General features: G+C 37.6%; 1 protein-coding gene across 1 annotated transcript in view; it reads left to right on the forward strand.

Moving 5' to 3' along the window:
* Positions 1 to 20,293, forward strand: part of LOC140165000 (baculoviral IAP repeat-containing protein 5-like) — a 33,135-nt gene that overhangs the window by 11,432 nt on the left and 1,410 nt on the right. Inside the window, exons 2-3 of the mRNA XM_072188407.1 lie at positions 4,184 to 4,293; positions 17,857 to 17,974. Of these exons, the coding sequence (XP_072044508.1) occupies positions 4,184 to 4,293; positions 17,857 to 17,974 (228 nt within the window). The remainder of the gene's footprint in view (positions 1 to 4,183; positions 4,294 to 17,856; positions 17,975 to 20,293) is intronic.

Here is a 20,293-nt window from a genome sequence, read left to right on the forward strand (position 1 = left end):
GGCCAAAATGAAAAGAATGTAAATTTTCTCATGTTTTTTGGATGAGAAAAAAGTAATGTTTGTGGTTAGCTCAATTTACTGGGGACTAGCATATCTCACTAGTTTCAATGAGAAAATAATGATTGACACACACTGACACTACGGTGAGAAAATTAAATCTCTCTACCAACAGCAATTAAAAAAAATCTTACCATTTTGGCCGTTTCTCATCAATATGTTCTCATCAATATTTTCTCATCCAAAACTTCCTCCAGTGAAAGTGTCCGTTTTAGGCTTGCAGAAATATGTTTCTGCTTTTATATAGGCCTAATGATTGTTTTTATATTATATATATAAATGCATGTATGGCTTGTTATTGCTTTTACAGAGAATTATAGGTATTTTAAACGGAGAAACAATATATTTTTTATAAAAGCGACAGCGGGCCTATAAATTTTTTTGACGTCCGTAAAAAACGGAACTTTTAAGCAATAGGCCCTAGGCCTCCGTGCATGAGCCTAAACCTTCCTCGTCATTGTGACAGGGGGGGGGGGGGCTACAATCCAGTATAGCATTTTTGATATATAGATTTTAGAACTTACAACTTGAGATGTAATATTCTCTATAGATAGTAGGCCTGGGGCCTATAGGTACTCCTTTAGCCAACAAGGATTTGTAGGCAACTTTTAATTATAATAAATCCCTCCCCTATGATATTTGCACACTTGCCGTTATTTGAAAGAAAACATGGGTAAAATATAACGTTTAAAGGTATTTATTCAATTTTTCTCACTGATTCAGTGGTAGGCCTACCGGTATTACAATTTTTAACTTCTTTTGTGAAACTTTAACCTATGACCACCACATCCACTGTGATCCGCGGGTGACCATCTTAGCCTGTTATTTGAAAATTGAATGCACGCGTGCGCGATGAAGTTTTACATGCGTTTTTTAGTACAAGTTGAGAAGGCTGTAATTCAGTATGACATAAATCTTGCACAAGTAATTTCAACGGAATAAATTATGTCAATCGGTATATATGTATTCTGTAATATTGAAATTAACTATATCTTTCACAATTTATTGAAAATAAATGAGTGTTTTAAGCTAATCGGAGGTATGTGCAGATTTGAGTAAAATCGTTCATGTTGTACTTGCACATTTTGAGTAGCCTTTACGCAAAATTATTCAAGCTAAAACGAATGAAAATATATTGTATAATGAATTTGTAATCTCCTTTTAAAGTTACTGCCTTTAGTTTGTCTGTATACTGTAAAAAACGTGTTTTATAAGAGTTTTTGTGTTAGTGTACCTTGCGCATCTGAGCGCCTTCATTTACGCTGCGATCTTTTACCTCTTAAACGACTGCGTAAAAAGACTACGCGCGATAAACCTAGTTTCTACTTTCGCGTTGAAACGAACAGCCGTGATTTACCTTCAAATTTGATCCTTACATGTACTTTGATTCCAGAACAATATCCAGCGTAAAAAAAAAAAAAAATTTTGGCGTTTCTGATCGTCACGATGAAGCATTTTTCAGGACAAAAATGGTTGCTCAGTTCTTCGTCTCATTTGTTTTTGTCGTAGGCAGGTGGTAGGTTAGTCTCGGCACACACTGTATGTGTCTATAGTACTAGTAGGCATGTTCATAAAATTTTGAAATTTAATAAATTCATCTAAAATTGCTTTCATTAAAAGAGAATCATTTAACGTAAAAAATGAGGGGTCAATCATGTATGTAGGCCTATAATTGGCAATGTTATGAGGAAAAGTATGCTCGCCTGAATGTCCCAAAATGGGCCAAATTGTGTGTCCCAGCATTATCAATGGCTTCCTATGTCATTAAACATGTGTGTATACATGTACTTTATGGCTAAATTTTTGAGCACGAAGGGCCATTTTACAAAACTTTCGCAAATGTTTCATGAAATGTGGCTTTCATTACTTGATAGTATCAAATATTATTCAAATGCAGATTTTTTAAAAATCATGCTACATTGGAGTTTTGAGGGTCAAAATCCAAATTTTCTTCATTTTCCTATTGGATTACACAGTTAAGACAGGATCTTGGTGCACAAGTAAGCTTAATGAAGCCCGCCCTCACATGTTCAAAATGTGATCATGTCTATCTATAGGAACGACGAACGTTAGGACCGACGCAAATTGGCTGTGCAGAGACTATCGTTTGATGGGGATCAATGACGTATTTTCACGTAACTTAATCAACCAGTCCTTCAACTGCTTACGCACGGTCATCGGGTTGTGCTTGTTCCGCCATGTTTAGGCCTATTGTTTTGAGATCGGGGCCTGCCTTTAGATTTAGGCTATTTTATTGGAACCAAAACAACAGCGGGAATCGTGTGTTAAATTGACATTGAAAAGAACAGGAGGGATCAGCGAAATTAACCTTTGTGCGCACGCGCAGTGAAATTTGTCATTTTCATTCGTGATCATTTTTGTCGGACACGGGAGAGAGGCGGCTTCTTAAATCATCTTTATTAGCGAAATTCCAAATGATATTTGCGTTCAAGAATTTGGTAAGAATCCTAGTTAAAGGGGCATTTCGTGATCCACAGCCTCATCCCCCACTTTTCTCAAAAAAGTTGAGATTTTTATATCACTGGAAACCTCTGGCTACATAATGTTTATGTACAAAATATTTCTTGCAGATTAATTCGTTTAGCAAAGATATCGTGAAATTTGAATTTCGTTCTGGTGCACCAGAACGAAATTACAACGTATTGTCTATGGAGCAATGTAATACACATAATCATGCATAACTCGCAAACGCAATATCGGAATCAACTGAAATTTTGGGAATATGCTTTTTTCGTGGATATGTACTGAAAAATGTCATAAAAAGAGGATGCTAGGATCACGAAATACTCCTTTAAGTTTCTGATTCTTATATGAGTACAGTTTTACATGCATCGTCCAAATTTCAAAGAAATTTTTTAAATGCCACAGCGTTAAAGTCTTAAGCGTGTAAATCACATTCACACACAAAATGGGAAAAACGAGTCTCAGTGGACGAACGGCGTCCATGAGACTCAGCGAGTCTAGTCCACAATAGCATGATTCACGTAACATGAATAGGGATTAAAGAGCTGTCAAGTAGAACCATGTGCATGTTCTTCTTATGTCCAATTTACCATCAAGATTTATATGGAAACAGTTCAGACCCAGAACACGATCATGTCAGAAATTAATATTTTGTTCTGGGACTGATTATTCGGACTAGTAAAATTTGTCGCGGTCTGACTCCTATCAAGTCAAAGTAAGTCACAGTAAAACATCTTACTGCAGAATCATATTCCTTTGGGCGTGTCTGAGGGGGTACTTGTACCAGTTGCGCAACGCCGATGACACACATTCGATGGGTGTAAGGTTGTGAGTTTATGCCCCCCCCCATTTACATTAAATGCAAAGCCCTTCGCCTAGCCCCCACTCATACAAATGGGTACTGGCTGTGTAGTCAATGCCACTTTGGTGGAGGTGAAGTGATTCCCAGCATCATCATTTTAAGGGAGAGTCTGGCCTAATCGCTTTGAATGAGAGATACTGGGTACCCCGGCCTGTGAAAAAATTAAATTTCAGATTTATATAGCGTCTTTTTGTAGATCTTGAAGGATTTATAAAAGCGCTGTAATTTTGCTGTCATGCATGGTGAGTCATCACAATCAGATCGCATCAACTAAGTTGCAGCTGAACCTGGCGCAAACCTATCCGCACTTAGATTGTAACCAATTATCTGTGCAGCTCCCCAAATTCCATTCGGTGAAGGAAGTTTTTGATAAGCAAATAACTAATCACTGAATTTTTTTGAAAGCAGGAGGAAACCGGAGATCCGAGAGAAAACCTGCGAGAGCGAGCATGGAATCGGAATAAAACAAATGCACATACAGTCCTTGGGCACGGCCGGGGCTTGAACCCAGGACCTCAGTGGTGCAAGGCAAGGGAACTCCCGCTGCGCCAACTCGCTCTCCCTCACAGGTTCATCCCAAATACCTTACCTTTTTACTGCATTCATAGGAACTCAACAGTAGGCAATCGGCATCAGCAGCTTTGTAGCCCCAGCTGTAAGTGACATTCAGTTTTATTTGGTACCAGAACAATGTATGTAGAGTGTAATTGAGCCTTTGTTCAATTGAAAACAAGTGCACTTTATAAATATTTATAATCCTTTTTTATTGACACATTCCAGATGGCTGAGGCAGGATTCTATCATTGTCCAACAGAGCAAGAGCCTGACCTTGTACGATGCTACATGTGCTATAAAGAATTAGATGGATGGGAACCACATGATGAACCGAGGTTAGTACATGTATTCATGTCGTCATTATTACCGCAAAGATACGGCAAGGGTTTTTGAGTGACGCAATCATTAATAGCTGTGAGGGTGTGTAATTAGTGTGAGGGACGCGAGTATCTGTAACACCGTAAATTGTATGCATCAGATTCATGTCACTCTACCCCTGTTTTGCGTTTAAATTTCACATGGGCCCGTTTCATTCATTCATTGCAGAAGCGTGAGATATCAAAACAGGTGTGTTTTTGCTGTAAAAAATACGCTGAATTTGTGCACTTTTTGACTATAGATATGAACGCAATCTGAATTCGCTTCACGTACAACGGTGAAAATAAGAGAGCTTGTACCAGGGGCCACTTTGGCAAAAAAATGGCCCCTGGTTCACCAAGATTTGGAAGAACCAGGGGCCATTTCCAATTACTAAGGGGCCAATAAAAATAGATGTGCTGGATGAGTTAAATAAGCACTATTTGCTTGTAATTTGATATCTCTGGTTCACTATCCTGGGGCCAGTTTTGTGAGAAAAGTGTCCCCTGATCAACTAAAATTGAGATGGAACCAGGGGCCATTATAGTTTCTGGGGGCCAAACGGCTCCCGTCTCCCACTTAATAATAATAATAATACACAGATTTAGAGAGCGCTTTTTAAATGAAAAAACAAAGCGCTATGGAAAGGAAAAAATACAAGAGGGAGGAAACATTAGGTGAATAGGTGAGTTTTTAGGTTCTTTTTGAATGTTTGAACATTTGGAGAGTTACGAATGTGGGAAGGCAATCCATTCCAGGATGGGCAATGATGGAAAATGCTCTGTCACCAGCCAACTTGTGGGATCTTGGAATGGAAAGGCAAGTGGCAGCAGTAGAGCATAACGTGTACCCAGAATGACGGGTGTGAAGGATGGAGGACAGGTATTCAGGTGTTGATGAAGCAAGAACCTTATAAACATGAACGAGAGTGCGGAACTGGACACGTTTAGCAACTGGAAGCCAGTGCAGACTATGAAGCAAAGGAGACGTATGAGTATATTTTGGCTCTCTGAAAATGAGTCTGGCGACTTGTTCTGGAGAAGCTGCAGGCGGGTGAGGTTTTTCTGGGAGATGCCATTAAGCAAGGAGGAGCAGTAATCAATCTTGGACAGGACAAGAGTCCTAACCGCATTGGTACACGCATCAAAACTGAGGAACCGCCTAATATTGCCAATCTGCCAGTTCAAAGTTTTGGACAGATGTGCAACATAACTGGACATCTTCATGTCATGGTCAAAAATGACCCCTAGATTCTTTATGGATGAAGATACAGAGATCTCCAACCCATCCAAATAAAGGGTGAGATGTTTGATATTAATGTAGTGATAATCAGAAGAGGCAGCAAAAAAACTCAGTCTTCGCCATATTGAGCTTGAGCTTGTTACTGGTGAGCCAAGCTTGTAGCTCATGGATGCAGTTGGAAAGTTTGAACAAGGCACAAGCTGCATCACCCGGGATGGCAGGATTAAAGGTGATCATCAGCTGGACATCATCAGCATAGAGGTGATATTGGAGGCTGTGATTATGAATAATGTTCCCAATGGCACGAGTGTAATAGGTGAACAATATCGGGCCAATGACCGATCCCTGGGGGACACCATAAGGCAGATGAACCTTATCAGAATAGCATCCCTTCACAAAGACCTGACTACTGCGATTTTCAAGGTAGGACTGGAATACTCTATGGGCATCACCAATGATGCCAAAGTCTTGGCTCAACCGCTGCAACAGAATACGGTGATCCACCGTATCAAATGCGGCAGTCAAGTCAAGTAACACCACAAAGACAGCCCTGTTGTCATCAATAGCTCTGAGAATGGTATTATGAACAGCCAGGAGTGCTGTCTCTGTGCTGTGAGAAGCCCGATAAGCTGACTACAAAGGTTCAGCCAGTTTATTGCACTCAACATACTTGGTTACCTGGGCTGAGATAACTTTCTCAATCAGTTTACCAACAAAGGCTAGATTGGAGACAGGCCGGTAGTTTGAGAGCTGCTGTTTGTCAAGGGACACCTTTTTAGCACAGGCGTGATGGTAGCCGTCACGTAGCTCAGCAGGAAAGCAGCCAGAAAGGAGGGAGTTATTGACGATCTTGGTAAGAATAGGGAGAAAGATATGGATATGTTTCTTAAAACAACCAGGTCGGGAGGGGGTCTAGGTCACATGACTTGGAGGTCCATTGCGTTATTATTTTTGTTAACTCTTCCTCAGACACAGCTTCAAATTTGTCAAGCGAGCATTGCAATGTGCTAGATGTAGAACATTGAGAAGCGGTGTCTGAAGAGGTAGCATGGACAGCATCAACATCAGCACTAATTGTTTCTACTTTACCAATGAAATATTTACAGAAATCAAGAGCTAATGTAGCTGGAGAGCTACTATCTGGAAGGTCATGTGAGGTCTTATTCAAAAGAGCATTTATAGTCTTAAACATGTCCTTAGTGTTACAATTGAGTAGCCTTTGATTATAAAAAGATGCTTTCTCTTTGCCAATGGTTGCCGCAGCTTCCCTCTGGGAATCAATGTAGGCTTGACGGTCCACTTCAGTCCTTGTTTTACGCCAACGTCGTTCACTCTGCCTACGTAAGCGTCACGCATCCTGAACAGTTTGATTAAACCATTCAGGTTTGATGCGAACGGTACATGTTTTTTCTTTGGCAGGTGCATGGGTCTCAAGTACTTGGCTACAGGTTTTGTTATAGAACTGGACAAGGTCTACATGTGTCCCATCCATGGAATCATCAGTGGTATTGAGCTTGAACACAAGGTCTTCCTCAAAAGCAACAGGGTCAATATTGCGGAAATTACGCGCTTTGTACACATTGGTGGCTCTGACAATTGACTGCTTCTTAAAATCAATGTCACAAAGTATGAGAAAATGATCAGAAACATGAACAGGGTGGATGTCATATGGCTTGACAACATGATCATTCTCTTTAACCATAACCAAATCCAAAGTGTGTCCCTTTACATGAGTGGGCTCATCAACAAGTTGCTCGAAACTAAGAGACTCAAGGATAGCAAGCATAGATTTGGTGTCGCTTTCATTGGGCATGTCCATGTGGATATTGAAGTCACCCAATACCACTGATCGTCCAGGAAGAAGGTCAACTGCATTGAGAAATATCTCAAAATCATGAAAATATTGAGGCATTTGCTTTAAAGATGATGATCTATACAACAACAAAGTAAAGGTTCTGGTTCTTCATATAGAATAATGAATGTTCAAAACAGTCACTTTTGGGTAGTTTCTCCTCGCAGAGTTCGAGACTCACTTGGCTCTTGAAAACACAGGCAGTTCCTCCACCACGATGGACAGCGTTTCGAGGTACACCCAAAAATGAGTCACCGGGAGGACACATTTGTCCAGTGATTACACGATCGTCAGAACGGAGCCAGGTTTCCGTGAGGAAGAAGAAATCCAAGTCCCCATTCAAGATTATATCAGTTATTGTGTCCCCTTTATTGCCGACAGACTGGGCATTCCATAGACCTAACTTCATGTTGCTATGGTTACTTGATGAGTGCTCACGTTGTTTCTGCTGAACAGTTTGCTCATTAGAATGAGAAATCATTGCAGGTGATGCAGGTGGATCCACATGCACACAGCTCATAATTGGAAAGTTGTTTGAAAGTATCTTCTTCTTTCCTCGACGAGTTGGTTTCTGTTTATTTAAACCATGGTAGGTATTATAGAAGGAGAATTCACGAACCCAGTTCCCTTTGTACTATGATCGTTATGAGTCGATACTGAGCAATCAGGTATGAATGGTGCACTATCGATTTGCTAAGCTTCTTATCTATTGAGCTTGGCCGGTTATGAACCACCGTTATCGCGACTTTAAGCAGAATGACGTCATTTTTACCCACAGAGCATTGTGGCCGTGACCATAAACAAAGGAAAACAATTTACTTCCGGTAATTTTTACCGCCAATATTTCTTATGGCCAAGCTTGGCGGATCATAGAAACAACATTGCCAGTCTTGAAAAACCTTTCCAAATCATTTCCACTGGTTTAAAAGTCCCGCAGACACCCGCCAGTATTACTAATCATGATCAAAAAAAAAATACATAAATTCACCGTAACTTTGGAAGGAAATGAGGAATTCGATCAGGTTTTCGCTAGTAAATCAACTTGAACTCGGAAACACAATGACGCAATCGACGATCATGTGACCGATGCAAAAGGGCACTAATACCATCCATTTCCGGTACGGATCACCTGGGGGGTCTGCTTAAATTAAATTTTAAAATAGAAATAGATCATAAACATCAAAGGCCGTGTTTGAGGGACTGCACTGATTAAATCCATTCAAGTGATGACTCGCGTTGAATAGCGTAATCGGCTTAACCCTATTGAGTGGATTAGGATTTTTCTGTGGAACCTCCTTCTATAATACCTACCATGTTTAAACCAAGTGACTTAATGTTGTACCAAACTTCTTGAGGCAGTCTACATGTAGTTGAAATACCAGTATTGTACTTAAGGAGATCACTCCTAGTATAACACATTGTGGTAGAGTGATAATCAGCTGGATTATCACACAGATAAGTACTTTGAAGATGAAAATATTGATCATTCAGATGATTAGACTGATCAATCGATGGAGTTACAAGTGTAATTGACTGTACAGCCAACAACAACAGTGAAAAACTAACACTGTGTACAAGTATGGCAGCCATGGGCTAGATTATACAAGATGATGATGAAAAAACAAGTCACAGTTAATATTTCCTCAAAAGTTGTAGAAACTCCAAAACAATGTGTCCACTTTGATCACAAATGTTATCCAAACACATGTACATCAAATGGAAGGTTGCAAATGCACCATAGCTGGAGAAATCACAATTTGTTTCAGAGACAGATGCGAGGTGCTACCATTGGTGCACACTCTATACTTTTTTTAATTTCACCCCTGTTCACGTACAACTCCTGCTGGAGCATACCTTCATTACAAGCCGACGACGAACGTCGGCTTGTTCTGTCTTCTTCCAATTCTTTCTTTCTTGCACAGCCGCCAGCCGCGCTGTGCATTGTTTTTACCGCGTTCTTCTTCTTTCTTTCTTTCTTCTGTCAACATCATAATCAGCCATCGTAGCCACATGCTTTCAGGCATGATGACCATACTTGGTCAGTAGAACCGTTTGGTGGTGCCACAGATGTCACATGATCAACTTCGGTCAAATGTCATCCACTTCGGTCAATGGCCAAAACTTGGATTTTCACTAAAAATGCTTCTCCTCCCACATATTACATAGCACCGTAACATCACTTACGCACATGCATCATCTATAGCCAGTGTCTAAAAGTTATACCACAAAATTGGAATCAAAGGTCATTAAGGGGTCACTTCCGGTAAAAGTCTGAAAAATTTGTAAAAAATATTCAAAAAATCACTGTCTTTACAAATGACATAGCAGAGAGTCACCATTAGCACACATACATCGCTACTAGGTAGGGTCTTTAGGATGCCTACAGTTTTGGGGTCAAAGGTCATTAAGGGGTTACTTCCGGTCAAAAACCAAAATTATCAAAAAAGTTTTAAAATTGTTTTATCTCAAAATGTAAACAGACCAGAGTAATATAATCATCATACATGAATCAGTGTTACCTGATGTATGCATGGTATTTTTTTTTTGGGGTCAAAGGTCATTAAGGGGTCACTTTCTGTTTTTAGCTAAATAACTTTAAGAATTTTTATCTCGACAACTAAACAAAGAGTGTGATCGGAATCCGTCCCTCACGTGAGGGACGGAAATCAATAGATAAATAGATGCACTGAGAAGTTAAGGAGTATTTTCATTCAATTAAACTTGAATGGATATTTGACTCTTAATAAGGTGAATATCTATGCCAAATGAATTAAAGGTGTTACATGTACTTTTGTCGTAATGTCGCATTTTGGCTTGTGAGGGACGGAAATCAATAGATTTGATAAACCATGGCAATAGTTACATCTTTCTTTTTTCTATTGAAACTTTTGGTCTAAATTACACTTGTAACATATAATATGTAATTTGAATGTTGTCTCTATCATATCAATACAAGAAACAGCTGAAATTTACTTTGAGTGGTTCTTTAAACGGAACATAAACTTTACGTTAGGGACGGACATTTTTTGCGTGAGGGACGGACAAAATGTGACGCCATTTTGAAATTAGTTGAATTTTTTTCAAATTGCCTCAAAATCTGTCCCTTGGCCTCTTACAGTATTATTTTAACTAATATAATGTTGCTTTGATTATTTTTAGTGTGTGTAAATTACCATAGCAAGTGATTGTGAGGGACGGACAAGTTGGGTGTGAGGGACGGACATGCTTGTTTTGTTTCAATTTGGTAAAAAAGCATGTCCGTCCCTCACACTTTTGTAATTAAGCTTATGTAACTCTGGAATGAAATTTTCTAATTTTTGTAACTTTATATGAGGATACCTGGGCATCAATGTCAATAGATGGGGTATGTGTTATTGTAATTTATTCAAGAACTTTTACGAAAAAAAACTTTTTACGATTAATTTTGTGAGGGACGGACAAAATTTGATAGCGTCAACTTCAACGACCCTTCTTCCTTAACAGGGACACATTTTTTATTCATTTAAATTGTATTATTGATAGTAAGTGTATTGTTGTTAATTTGCCAAACAAAATAAGCAACAGGAACTCTTCTTGTTATTTAAAGCTTTATTTTTAAATATGTACTGTGATGTCCGTCCCTCACAGTGTAATTTTGTTGACCTAACTTTAAGGACTCCGTTTACACAGAACGTACGGCAAAATTTTACTTTTTCTTTTGGATTAGTAAAATATGATGTTTTGAGATAATTATTATGCACAATGTGCACAAATTTATAACAATTTTAATTTTTGGCCAAATGTTACCTAATTTCCGATCACACTCCAAAGTAGAATTTTTTTATTAAAATTGGAACAATGCATTTTGTCAGTGTACATGTGGGTTTTTTTTTATTGAGATCATAGGTCATTAAGGGGGTCAAAAGGTCAATCATAAATTTTAAAAAAAAATCAAAATCCATGTATAAGTTCCGATTAAGCTGAAATTCACCAGGAATATTCCTTATGACATCCTAAGCACTATGTAATATTTTTGCGGGGTCAAAGGTAATTAAGGGATCACTTCCGGTTCTCACAGATTCGGGTCATAACTCATTTGTCACTGCTGGCTGTGCATGCTCATGGTCGCAGGCTTAACGCAATCAGATCTCGTTCTTACAAGCCGACGACGATTGTCGGCTTGTTCTGTCTCTTCTCAGTTTTTCTTCTTCTGGCAACTCGTGACATTTTGCGTGACTTGCCACGTTTCGCCCTAGCTCTCTTACATGTATGCTTCGACAGATTTCAACCATAGTTGAGCCAAATGACCACTGGACTAGGCCAAACCTTACATTTGACTTTGACCTGACTGTGACCTTTGACCTTGACCTTATGGCCAAAAATGTTGATTTCACAAAAAATGCTACTCCTTCCACAAATTACATGCAATGATCATGTGACTCATGCATATGAATCAACATGTGGCAGTGCTTAAAACTTCCTAAAAAGAATTGAGGTCAAAGGTCATTAAGGGGTCATTTCGGTCAAAATCTGAAAAATTTGTAAAAATATTCAAAAAATCACTGTCTGTACAAATTACATAGCAGAGAGTCGCCATTAACACACATGCATTGCTACTAGCCAGGGTCTTTAGGATGCCTACAGTTTTGGGGTCAAAGGTCATTAAGGGGTTACTTCGGTCAAAAACCAAAATTATCAAAAATGTTCAAAACATTTTTATCTCAAAATGTAAACAGACCAGAATAATATAACCAACATACATGAATTAGAGTTCCCTGATGTATGCATGGTATTTTTATTTTGGGGGTCAAAGGTCATTAAGGGGTCACTTCCTGTTTTTAGCTGAATAACTTCAAGAATTTTTATCTCAAGAACTGAACATGTTAGAATTTTTTAATTAAAATTGGAACAATGCATTTTGTCGGTGTACATAAGGTTTTTTTTTTTCATTGAGGTCAAAGGTCATTAAGGGGTCAAAAGGTCAATCAAAAATTTTCAAAAATCAAAATCCATGTATAAGTTCGATTAAGCTGAAATTCACCAGGAATATTTCTTATGACATCCTAAGCACAATGTAAGAGCAGTTGACCCCATCCGTGACCCAGGGGTCAAGTTATAGGGTTCAAATTGCGGCTTGTATTCAGCGTCTGTTGACTCTAGTTACACAGCCGTGACGTTAGTCACGGCTGTGTCTTTTTTCTTACAGGTTCTTTCTTCTTTCTTTCTTCTTTCTGCCGACCACTACATTTGCTCTAGCACTTACATGCTTACACCGATTTTGACCTAACTTTGTCACAACCATCATTGACCATGCCCCTACATGTCATATGAAACTCGTGGGGTCAAAGGTCACGAGGGGTCATAGGGGTCAAAACGTGATTTCAACTCAAAATGCTTCTTCTCTCACAGATTACGTGGGACAGTGACACCACTTGCACACATGCATTGTTATTATCTTGTGTCTATGGGGTCCTCACAGATTTGGTGTCAAAGGTCATTAGGGGTCACTTCCGTATAAAACGAAAAAAAACTTCAAATTTTTTATTTGCTAAAAAAAACATAGGACAGTAACGGTATGTTCACACATAAATTGTAGTTACCCTGTGTATATGTGGTATTTTTTAATTTAGGGTCAAAGGTCATTAAGGGGCCACTTCCGGTATAAAACGAAATACCTTTAAAATGCTTCTTCTCCCACAAATTACGTAGAACAGTAACACCACTTGCATACATGCATTGTTATTACCAAGTGTCTATGGGGTCCTCACAGATTTGGGGTCAAAGGTCATTAAGGGGTCACTTCGGTATAAAACGAAAAACCTTCAATTTGTTGTATTTGCTAAGAAAATCATAGGACAGTATCGGTATGTTCACACATGAATTGTGGGTACCAAATTCATATGTGGTATTTTTTTATTTGGGGTCAAATGTCATTAAGGGGTCACTTCAGGTATAAAACGAAAAACCGTCAAAATGTTTTATTTGCTTAGAAAAACATAGGACAGTAACGGTATGTTCACACATGAATTGTGGGTACCCAATTCATATGTGGTATTTTTTATATGGGGTCAAATGTCATTAGGGGTCACTTCGGTCTGAGACGAAAAACCTTCAAAATGCCCCTTCTGCCACAAGTAACATAGCAAAGTGGTGCTACATGCACCCATGCATTGACATTAGCCAATGTCTATGGCCGTTTTCATATATTTTGGGGTCAAAGGTCGTTAGGGATAACAACACGGCTGTGTTCGTGGGTTAGACCACAGCTTAGTCTAGTTACCTAGCCGGGACACCGGCTAGGTCTTGTGATGCTATCGGATCTTTCTTCTTCTTTCTTTCTTTCTTTCTTCTGGCAACAAATTTCAAAATGCTTCTTCTCCTACATGTTACATCCTACAATGACGTCACTTGCACATATGCATCGGCTATATCCAGTGTCTATAGGATATTCACAAATTTGGGGTCAAAGGTCATTAAGGGGTCATTTCCGATATAAAACCAAATATCTTCAAAATGCTTCTTCTCCTACATGTTACATCCTACAATGACGTCACTTACACATATGTATCGGCTATATCCAGTGCTTATAAATTATTCACAGAATTTGGGTCAAAGGTCATTAAGGGGGTTATTTCCGGTCTGAAAGCTAAAAATATTCAAAAAATCACTGTTTTTACAAATTACATAGCAGAGTGTTGTCATTAGCACACATGCATTGCTACCAACTAGGGTCTTTGGGGTGTCTACAGTTTTGGGGTCAAAGGTCATTAAGGGGTCGCTTCGGTCAAAAACCAAAAATCATCAAATATGTTCATTTTTTAATCTCAAAAGGTAACCAGACCAGAGTTGCATAAACTTCATATATGGCCATGCGTTTTGAACTGAATACTCAAAAGGGTGGTGTTGTCACACTTTTCACCATGATCGTTTTGTTTTTTGAGCATATCTTTGAGAGTAAAGAAGCTATGGCAATAAATTTGGTACCAAATGAAAGCTAATATATTAATGATGAACTATGGAAAGTTACATGATGGTATCTTGAACAGAAGCAGAATGGCTTTCAATCCAATGACCCAAGTCAGGGGTGGTGGAGGCAGCGGCTCATGAGGCAGCGGCTCACTATGTACAAACTCAATGGGAAATTTCATTTTAAGTGCCTCGCAGTGCAAAAATGTTGACATTTTCTTTAAAAACTAATGTATACATTAAATTTGGTATCAAAAGAAAGCTGACATTATTATCTGAACTTTTATTCTGTAAAATAGTTGAAACAATAAACTGCCTAGGCTTGAGCTAATGAGAGGGGCATGTGCTTTGAGCTCGACATCCAAGTGAGTGGCATCACATTTTTCACTGTGGTCATTAGTTTTTTTAATGTATCATTGGAATAAAAATAGATTTGATAGTAAATTTGGTATCAAATAACAGCTAAAACACCAATTATTAATTATGGAAAGGTGTCAATAAGATATCTTGAACATCTAAAGAATGGGACTCAATCCAATTGGCCAAGGCAGGGTGGTGGAGGTAGCGGGGCACTCTGCACAAAACTGTAAGCCAAGTTTTCATTTTGGGAGCCTCGTTGTCGGTGTGCAAATATGTTGCTATTTTCCTTAAAAATGAGTGTTTATCAATAAATTTGGTATCAAAAGAAAGCTGACATTATTATCTACACTTTTATTTTGTACAAAGATAAAATAGTTAGCTGCTTTAGGGCATATGATAGGCCAATGTTCTCCAAGACAATAAGAAAAATTAATTCTATTTCGGTCACTTTTTGAAGGGTTGTATCATTTTACGAAAGTGATAACCCCCATACATTTATATATTGCAGGAAAGCCCTTACTCTGATCTATTAGAAAATGACATAAAATAAGATGCAGTGGTAACACAGAAATGTTAGTGAAATTATACCCCTGTACCACTGTCAGTTGATGTTTTGTCTCATTCACATAAATGTAGCATTAGAACCTTACATCTGACAGTGTTTCTGAGTCTCTTGTTGGATTCCTTGTTCAATTTCCTTTCAGAAAATGTATACTTTTATCATGCTGGGGGTATGGTTTGAAAAATATGGGCATTTGAAGGTGAAAGAGTGTCACGAATTTCAAAAATCAGTGTGTGACGAAAAGTCGGCGAGGTTAAAACACATGGCCATATGCATTAGTGTTACCCGATGTGTGCACGGTATTTTAATTTTTTGGGTCAAAGGTCATTTAGACGTCATTTCCGGTTTTAAGCTAAATAACTTCAAGAATTTTTATCTCCATAACTAAGCATAGTAGATTTTTTTAATTTAAACTGTAACAATGCATTTCCGTGGTGTACATGTGGTTTTTTTTGTATTGGGGTCTAAGGTCATTAAGGAGGTCAAAACGTAAAAATTTGAAAAAAAAATGTTTAAAATTGCGGAAAAGTAGCTATATCTCAGCCTATGGAAGCCGGATAAAGCCCCTACATGCAACAGTGATGCACCATTAATGGTGTCCATAAACTTTAAGACTGGCATTTCCGGCTCCGGCTAGGTCCAGATCTGTAACCAGATCTAGTTTCTTCTTTCTTCTGGCAACAAATCAAAATGCTCTAGCTCCGCCAGGCATTGACAGATTTCAACCATATTTGACCCAAATGACCACTGGGCTAGACCAAACCTTCCATTTCACTTTGACCTCGCTGTGACCTTTGACCTTGACCTTATGGCCCAAATGGTGATTTCACAAAAAATGCTACTCCTTCCACAAATTACACGCAATGATCGTGTGACTCATGCATATGAATCAACGTTAACCAGTACTCAAAACTTGTAAACAGATTTGAGGTCAAAGGTCATTAAGGGGTCATTTCCGGTAAAAGTCTAAAAAATATTCAAAAAATCAGTCTTTACAAATTACATAGCAGAGAGTCGCCATTAGCACACATGCATCGCTACTAGCCAGGGTCTTTAGGATGCCTACAGTTTTGGGGTCAAAGGTCATTAAGGGGTCACTTCCGGTCAAAAACCAAAATTATCAAAAATGTTCAAAAAAATTTTATCTCAAAATATAAACAGACCAGAATAATATAACCATCATACACGAATCAGTGTTCAATGATGTATGCATGGTATTTTTATTTTGGGGGTCAAATGTCATTAAGGGGTCACTTCCTGTTTTTAACTGAATAACTTCAAGAATTTTTATCTCAAGAACTAAACATGTTAGAATTTTTTAATTAAAACTGGAACAATGCATTTTGTCGGTGTATATACGGTTTTTTTTTCATTGAGGTCAAACGTCATTAAGGGGGTCAAAAGGTCAATCAAAATTTAAAAAATCAAAATCCATGTATAAGTTCGATTAAGCTGAAATTCACCAGGAATATTTCTTATGACATCCTAAGCACAATGCAAGAGCAGTTGACCCCATCCGTGACCCAAGGGTCAAGTTATAGGGTCAAAGGTCAAATTTCGAAATTGGTCCAATCGAGCTCAAATTCAACAGGAATTATTCTTACGACATTCTAAACATGTTAAAATATTTATGACCCCAAAGGTCAAAGTTTAGGGGTCAAAGGTCAAATTTCTAAATTGCTCAAACTTGACCCATTAACAGGTCGGCTTGTGTGTCATGTCTCGCATGACAATTTCTATATAGCTCTTGTTTCTACAGTGTGTAAGCTTGTGCTTGAAGACTTTGTTTAATTCCACACATGAAGAGCTTTGTTGCAAAACCTCTTACATCCACTTGAGCAATTTTGAGAAAACATCAAAAAATCATCTAAAAAGTAGTACTGATATGGGAGTTTGCAATAAAAGCTGTTTTTGGCAGGATGCTTGGGTAGGATGACATCCCACCAAAAACTGCTTTTGTTGAAAACCCTTGATCAGTGATTTTTTTTTGATGATTTTTTGATGTGTTCTCAAAATTGCACAAGTGGATGTACATTGTAAATGGGTTTTGCAACAAAGCTCTTCATATACCGGTATTTGACTGATAATGAACTTTCGAATAATGGAAAAGTTACTGTATTTGTTTTCTGAAAATATGTGATGGGAAACCCTGGGCCTTTATAATGTAAGTAGTGCTTCAAGGTGGTACTGCACCCCTTGATAAATTTGTGACTATGTGTGCAATTTTCTCAAAAAATAATAACACATTGGTAACAAAAGTTATAGGGGCAATCCAGTTACTACACTGGAATTTCAGTGACTCAAGATAAGCGGTACATTATTTATGATAAGAAAAAAGGTACTGCTGGAATGTACCTCATTTCTTTACATATGATTGTATAATGAACCACTTGTCTTGAATTACTGAAATTTCAGTGAAGTAATTGGATTCCTTGCCCTTATATACGTAACTTTTGTTACCAGTGTAGTTATTTTTGGAGAAAAATGCAAAATTTATCAGGGGGTGTAGTACCACCTTAACCCTGGGCCTTATACGTATTAATTTTGACATTTAGCATTCTTTTTCATTTTATTTTTCAGGGAAGAACACAAGTCTCATTCAAGTGGATGTGCATTTTTATCAGTGAAGAAGAGTGAAACTGATCTAACAATTGAAGAATACTTTAGACTGGAAGGACAGAGGCAACAAAATAGACTAGTAAGTTATTCAAATGACTCTGGGGCATGTCCTTCATTGATACAAGTTTTTGATTTATTGTTTACTGCAGCTCTGCAACTTGATTCTCAGTTATTCTGATCCATGTAAGCTTTTTCTTTAAGAATCACACCAAGGCTGATGACGTCCTTTAATTGACAATCCTTTTGTTAAGGGGAGAAAGTCTGATTACATTTGTAAAAAAAATAGTTAAAATGTCAGTTTAAGTTGATCTTTCAAGTTTGATATATGGCCCATTTCACGGTTAGGCGCCACTTTTAGTGAAAAAAACTCGAAATTTTCAAAATGGATTAAATTTAATTTAATAGGGGTTTTCTTTTCCAAATAAGACCAGATTTTCATAAAAATATCATTTCCCAGCTTAAATCTCGCTACTTCTTGAAGAAAATTATGATTTATTATCTCATGTTATGTAATTTTTAACAAATTTGATCAATATTGAGTAGTGTATATTTATACTTTGACTGTCCAATACATATATCATAGATATTTAAAATAAACGAGTATGTCATAGGCTCCCTTCTGACCAAATTTGGGCAAATTTTGTTGTGTGGCCACTTTAATGTAATTTTTGTGGTAAATAAGGGAAATTGACATGAAAAGGTTTACTCAACAATTTTAATAATCAATGAATGACTCTGATATTGCACAGCTCTGAAGGTCATAATATGGGTAATGTTCACAAATAATATCAGCCAGTTTGAAAACACGGGTCAAATTCAAGATTCTGATGCTTGTGCAATTTTGGATGTGACTGATGTCAATGTGAACGGAAACCACACACTGTAAAGCAGAGTATGTTTCAGAAAATAATGATTCAAAGAGTTTTCACACACTCAGTGAATTAAATGGGATAATATTGAAACATATCAACCTGTGTTAGTGTTCATTTTAAAACATTGTTTACAATTTATAGAAGTGGATGTGACATTTTCAATTGTGAACGGAATGTTTCATTATGATAAACAGTTTGCTTGTCAAAAATATAAGCCTTGGGCACTTCTAACACATATATTTTGTGAGATTCTATTGAATTGAGCAATGCCAAAACGTTTTTCCTGACCCTTTATATTTTTGACAAGCAAAATGTTTATAATTTACTGAAATGTTCCGTTCACAATTGAAAATGTCACATCCGCTTCTGTAAATTGTATACAAAACTGTCCTCTAAAGACAAAGACAAAGTTTTGAAATAATCATATATGACATGTACAAAATAATAAACCTATTTTAGAAAGTCAAATATCATGTTGTTTAAGTATTTTGGCCTAAAAACTACTAATTTTGAGGATGTGACATGTGAATGGAAATTGAAGCTTTTTGAATCTCCTGTCACAATTAAAGAAGGCATACTGAATTTAAGATTTGTTGTGCCTTTTGATCCCCACAAACCTGTAATGAAATAACTTCAAACTGGCATCCTAGTCCCATTCCTGTCTTAGTTCTTTGAAGAAACTATTTTGGATGTGACAGGTACCATGGATGTGACACATGTGAACGGAAACTTTGAAATGACATCTGCAAGCTAAGTTGATGAAGGAGTTTTCATTAAATGGTGTCATTAGATAGCTCATAGCAGGAGATTGTTAAAAAAAAAAAAGAAAAAATTCTGCCACATTTTGTTAATAAATTATACTATTTGGAAAATTAATCGGATGTGACAAAATTGTGAACGGAATTTGTTGGCAAAAATTCAAAATATCGCTGTATCTACATATTAAGAGCAACAAGTGTAATTTGTTCAACAAATAGTAACAAGACTCTGAACTTTACTAAAACACACTAGTTTGCCATTCATGTAAAGTATTAGTCGATCTATTCCACATTGAATAAGGTACATAGATGTGAACGGAAAATGTCACATCCGAATTCAGAAATTTAAATGGTTCTCATGCTAGTTTAACTGACAACTAATACTTTGTTCATGTATGGCTGTATAGTGCAACTTGTTCACTACATAAAAACAACAAAAGCAGCTGGTAGGCTCAACATAGTTAAAAGTGGCAGCATTGGAAAATAAATGTCTGTTTCAGGTTGCTAGTGAAATGTGGTTTTTGACCACTTCTGACCCCTGCGCCCTGAAAGATAAAACTAGAAAGGCCGATTAAGCTAATGGAGGTAGGCCATACAGAGACAATGAAAAATCACCAACAGTAAATTCTGTAACCCCATTATTTTTTACACACCAGGCCAGATATGTTGAAAATCAAAAAGTGGCGCCTAACCGTGAAATGGGCCATATGTCACATTACACACTTACGTTACAAGGAGGGAAGGATCAGCCTATAGGATGTCAGGATC

This window comes from Amphiura filiformis, chromosome 11 (genome assembly GCF_039555335.1).
Source record: "Amphiura filiformis chromosome 11, Afil_fr2py, whole genome shotgun sequence".
NCBI lineage: Eukaryota > Metazoa > Echinodermata > Ophiuroidea > Amphilepidida > Amphiuridae > Amphiura > Amphiura filiformis.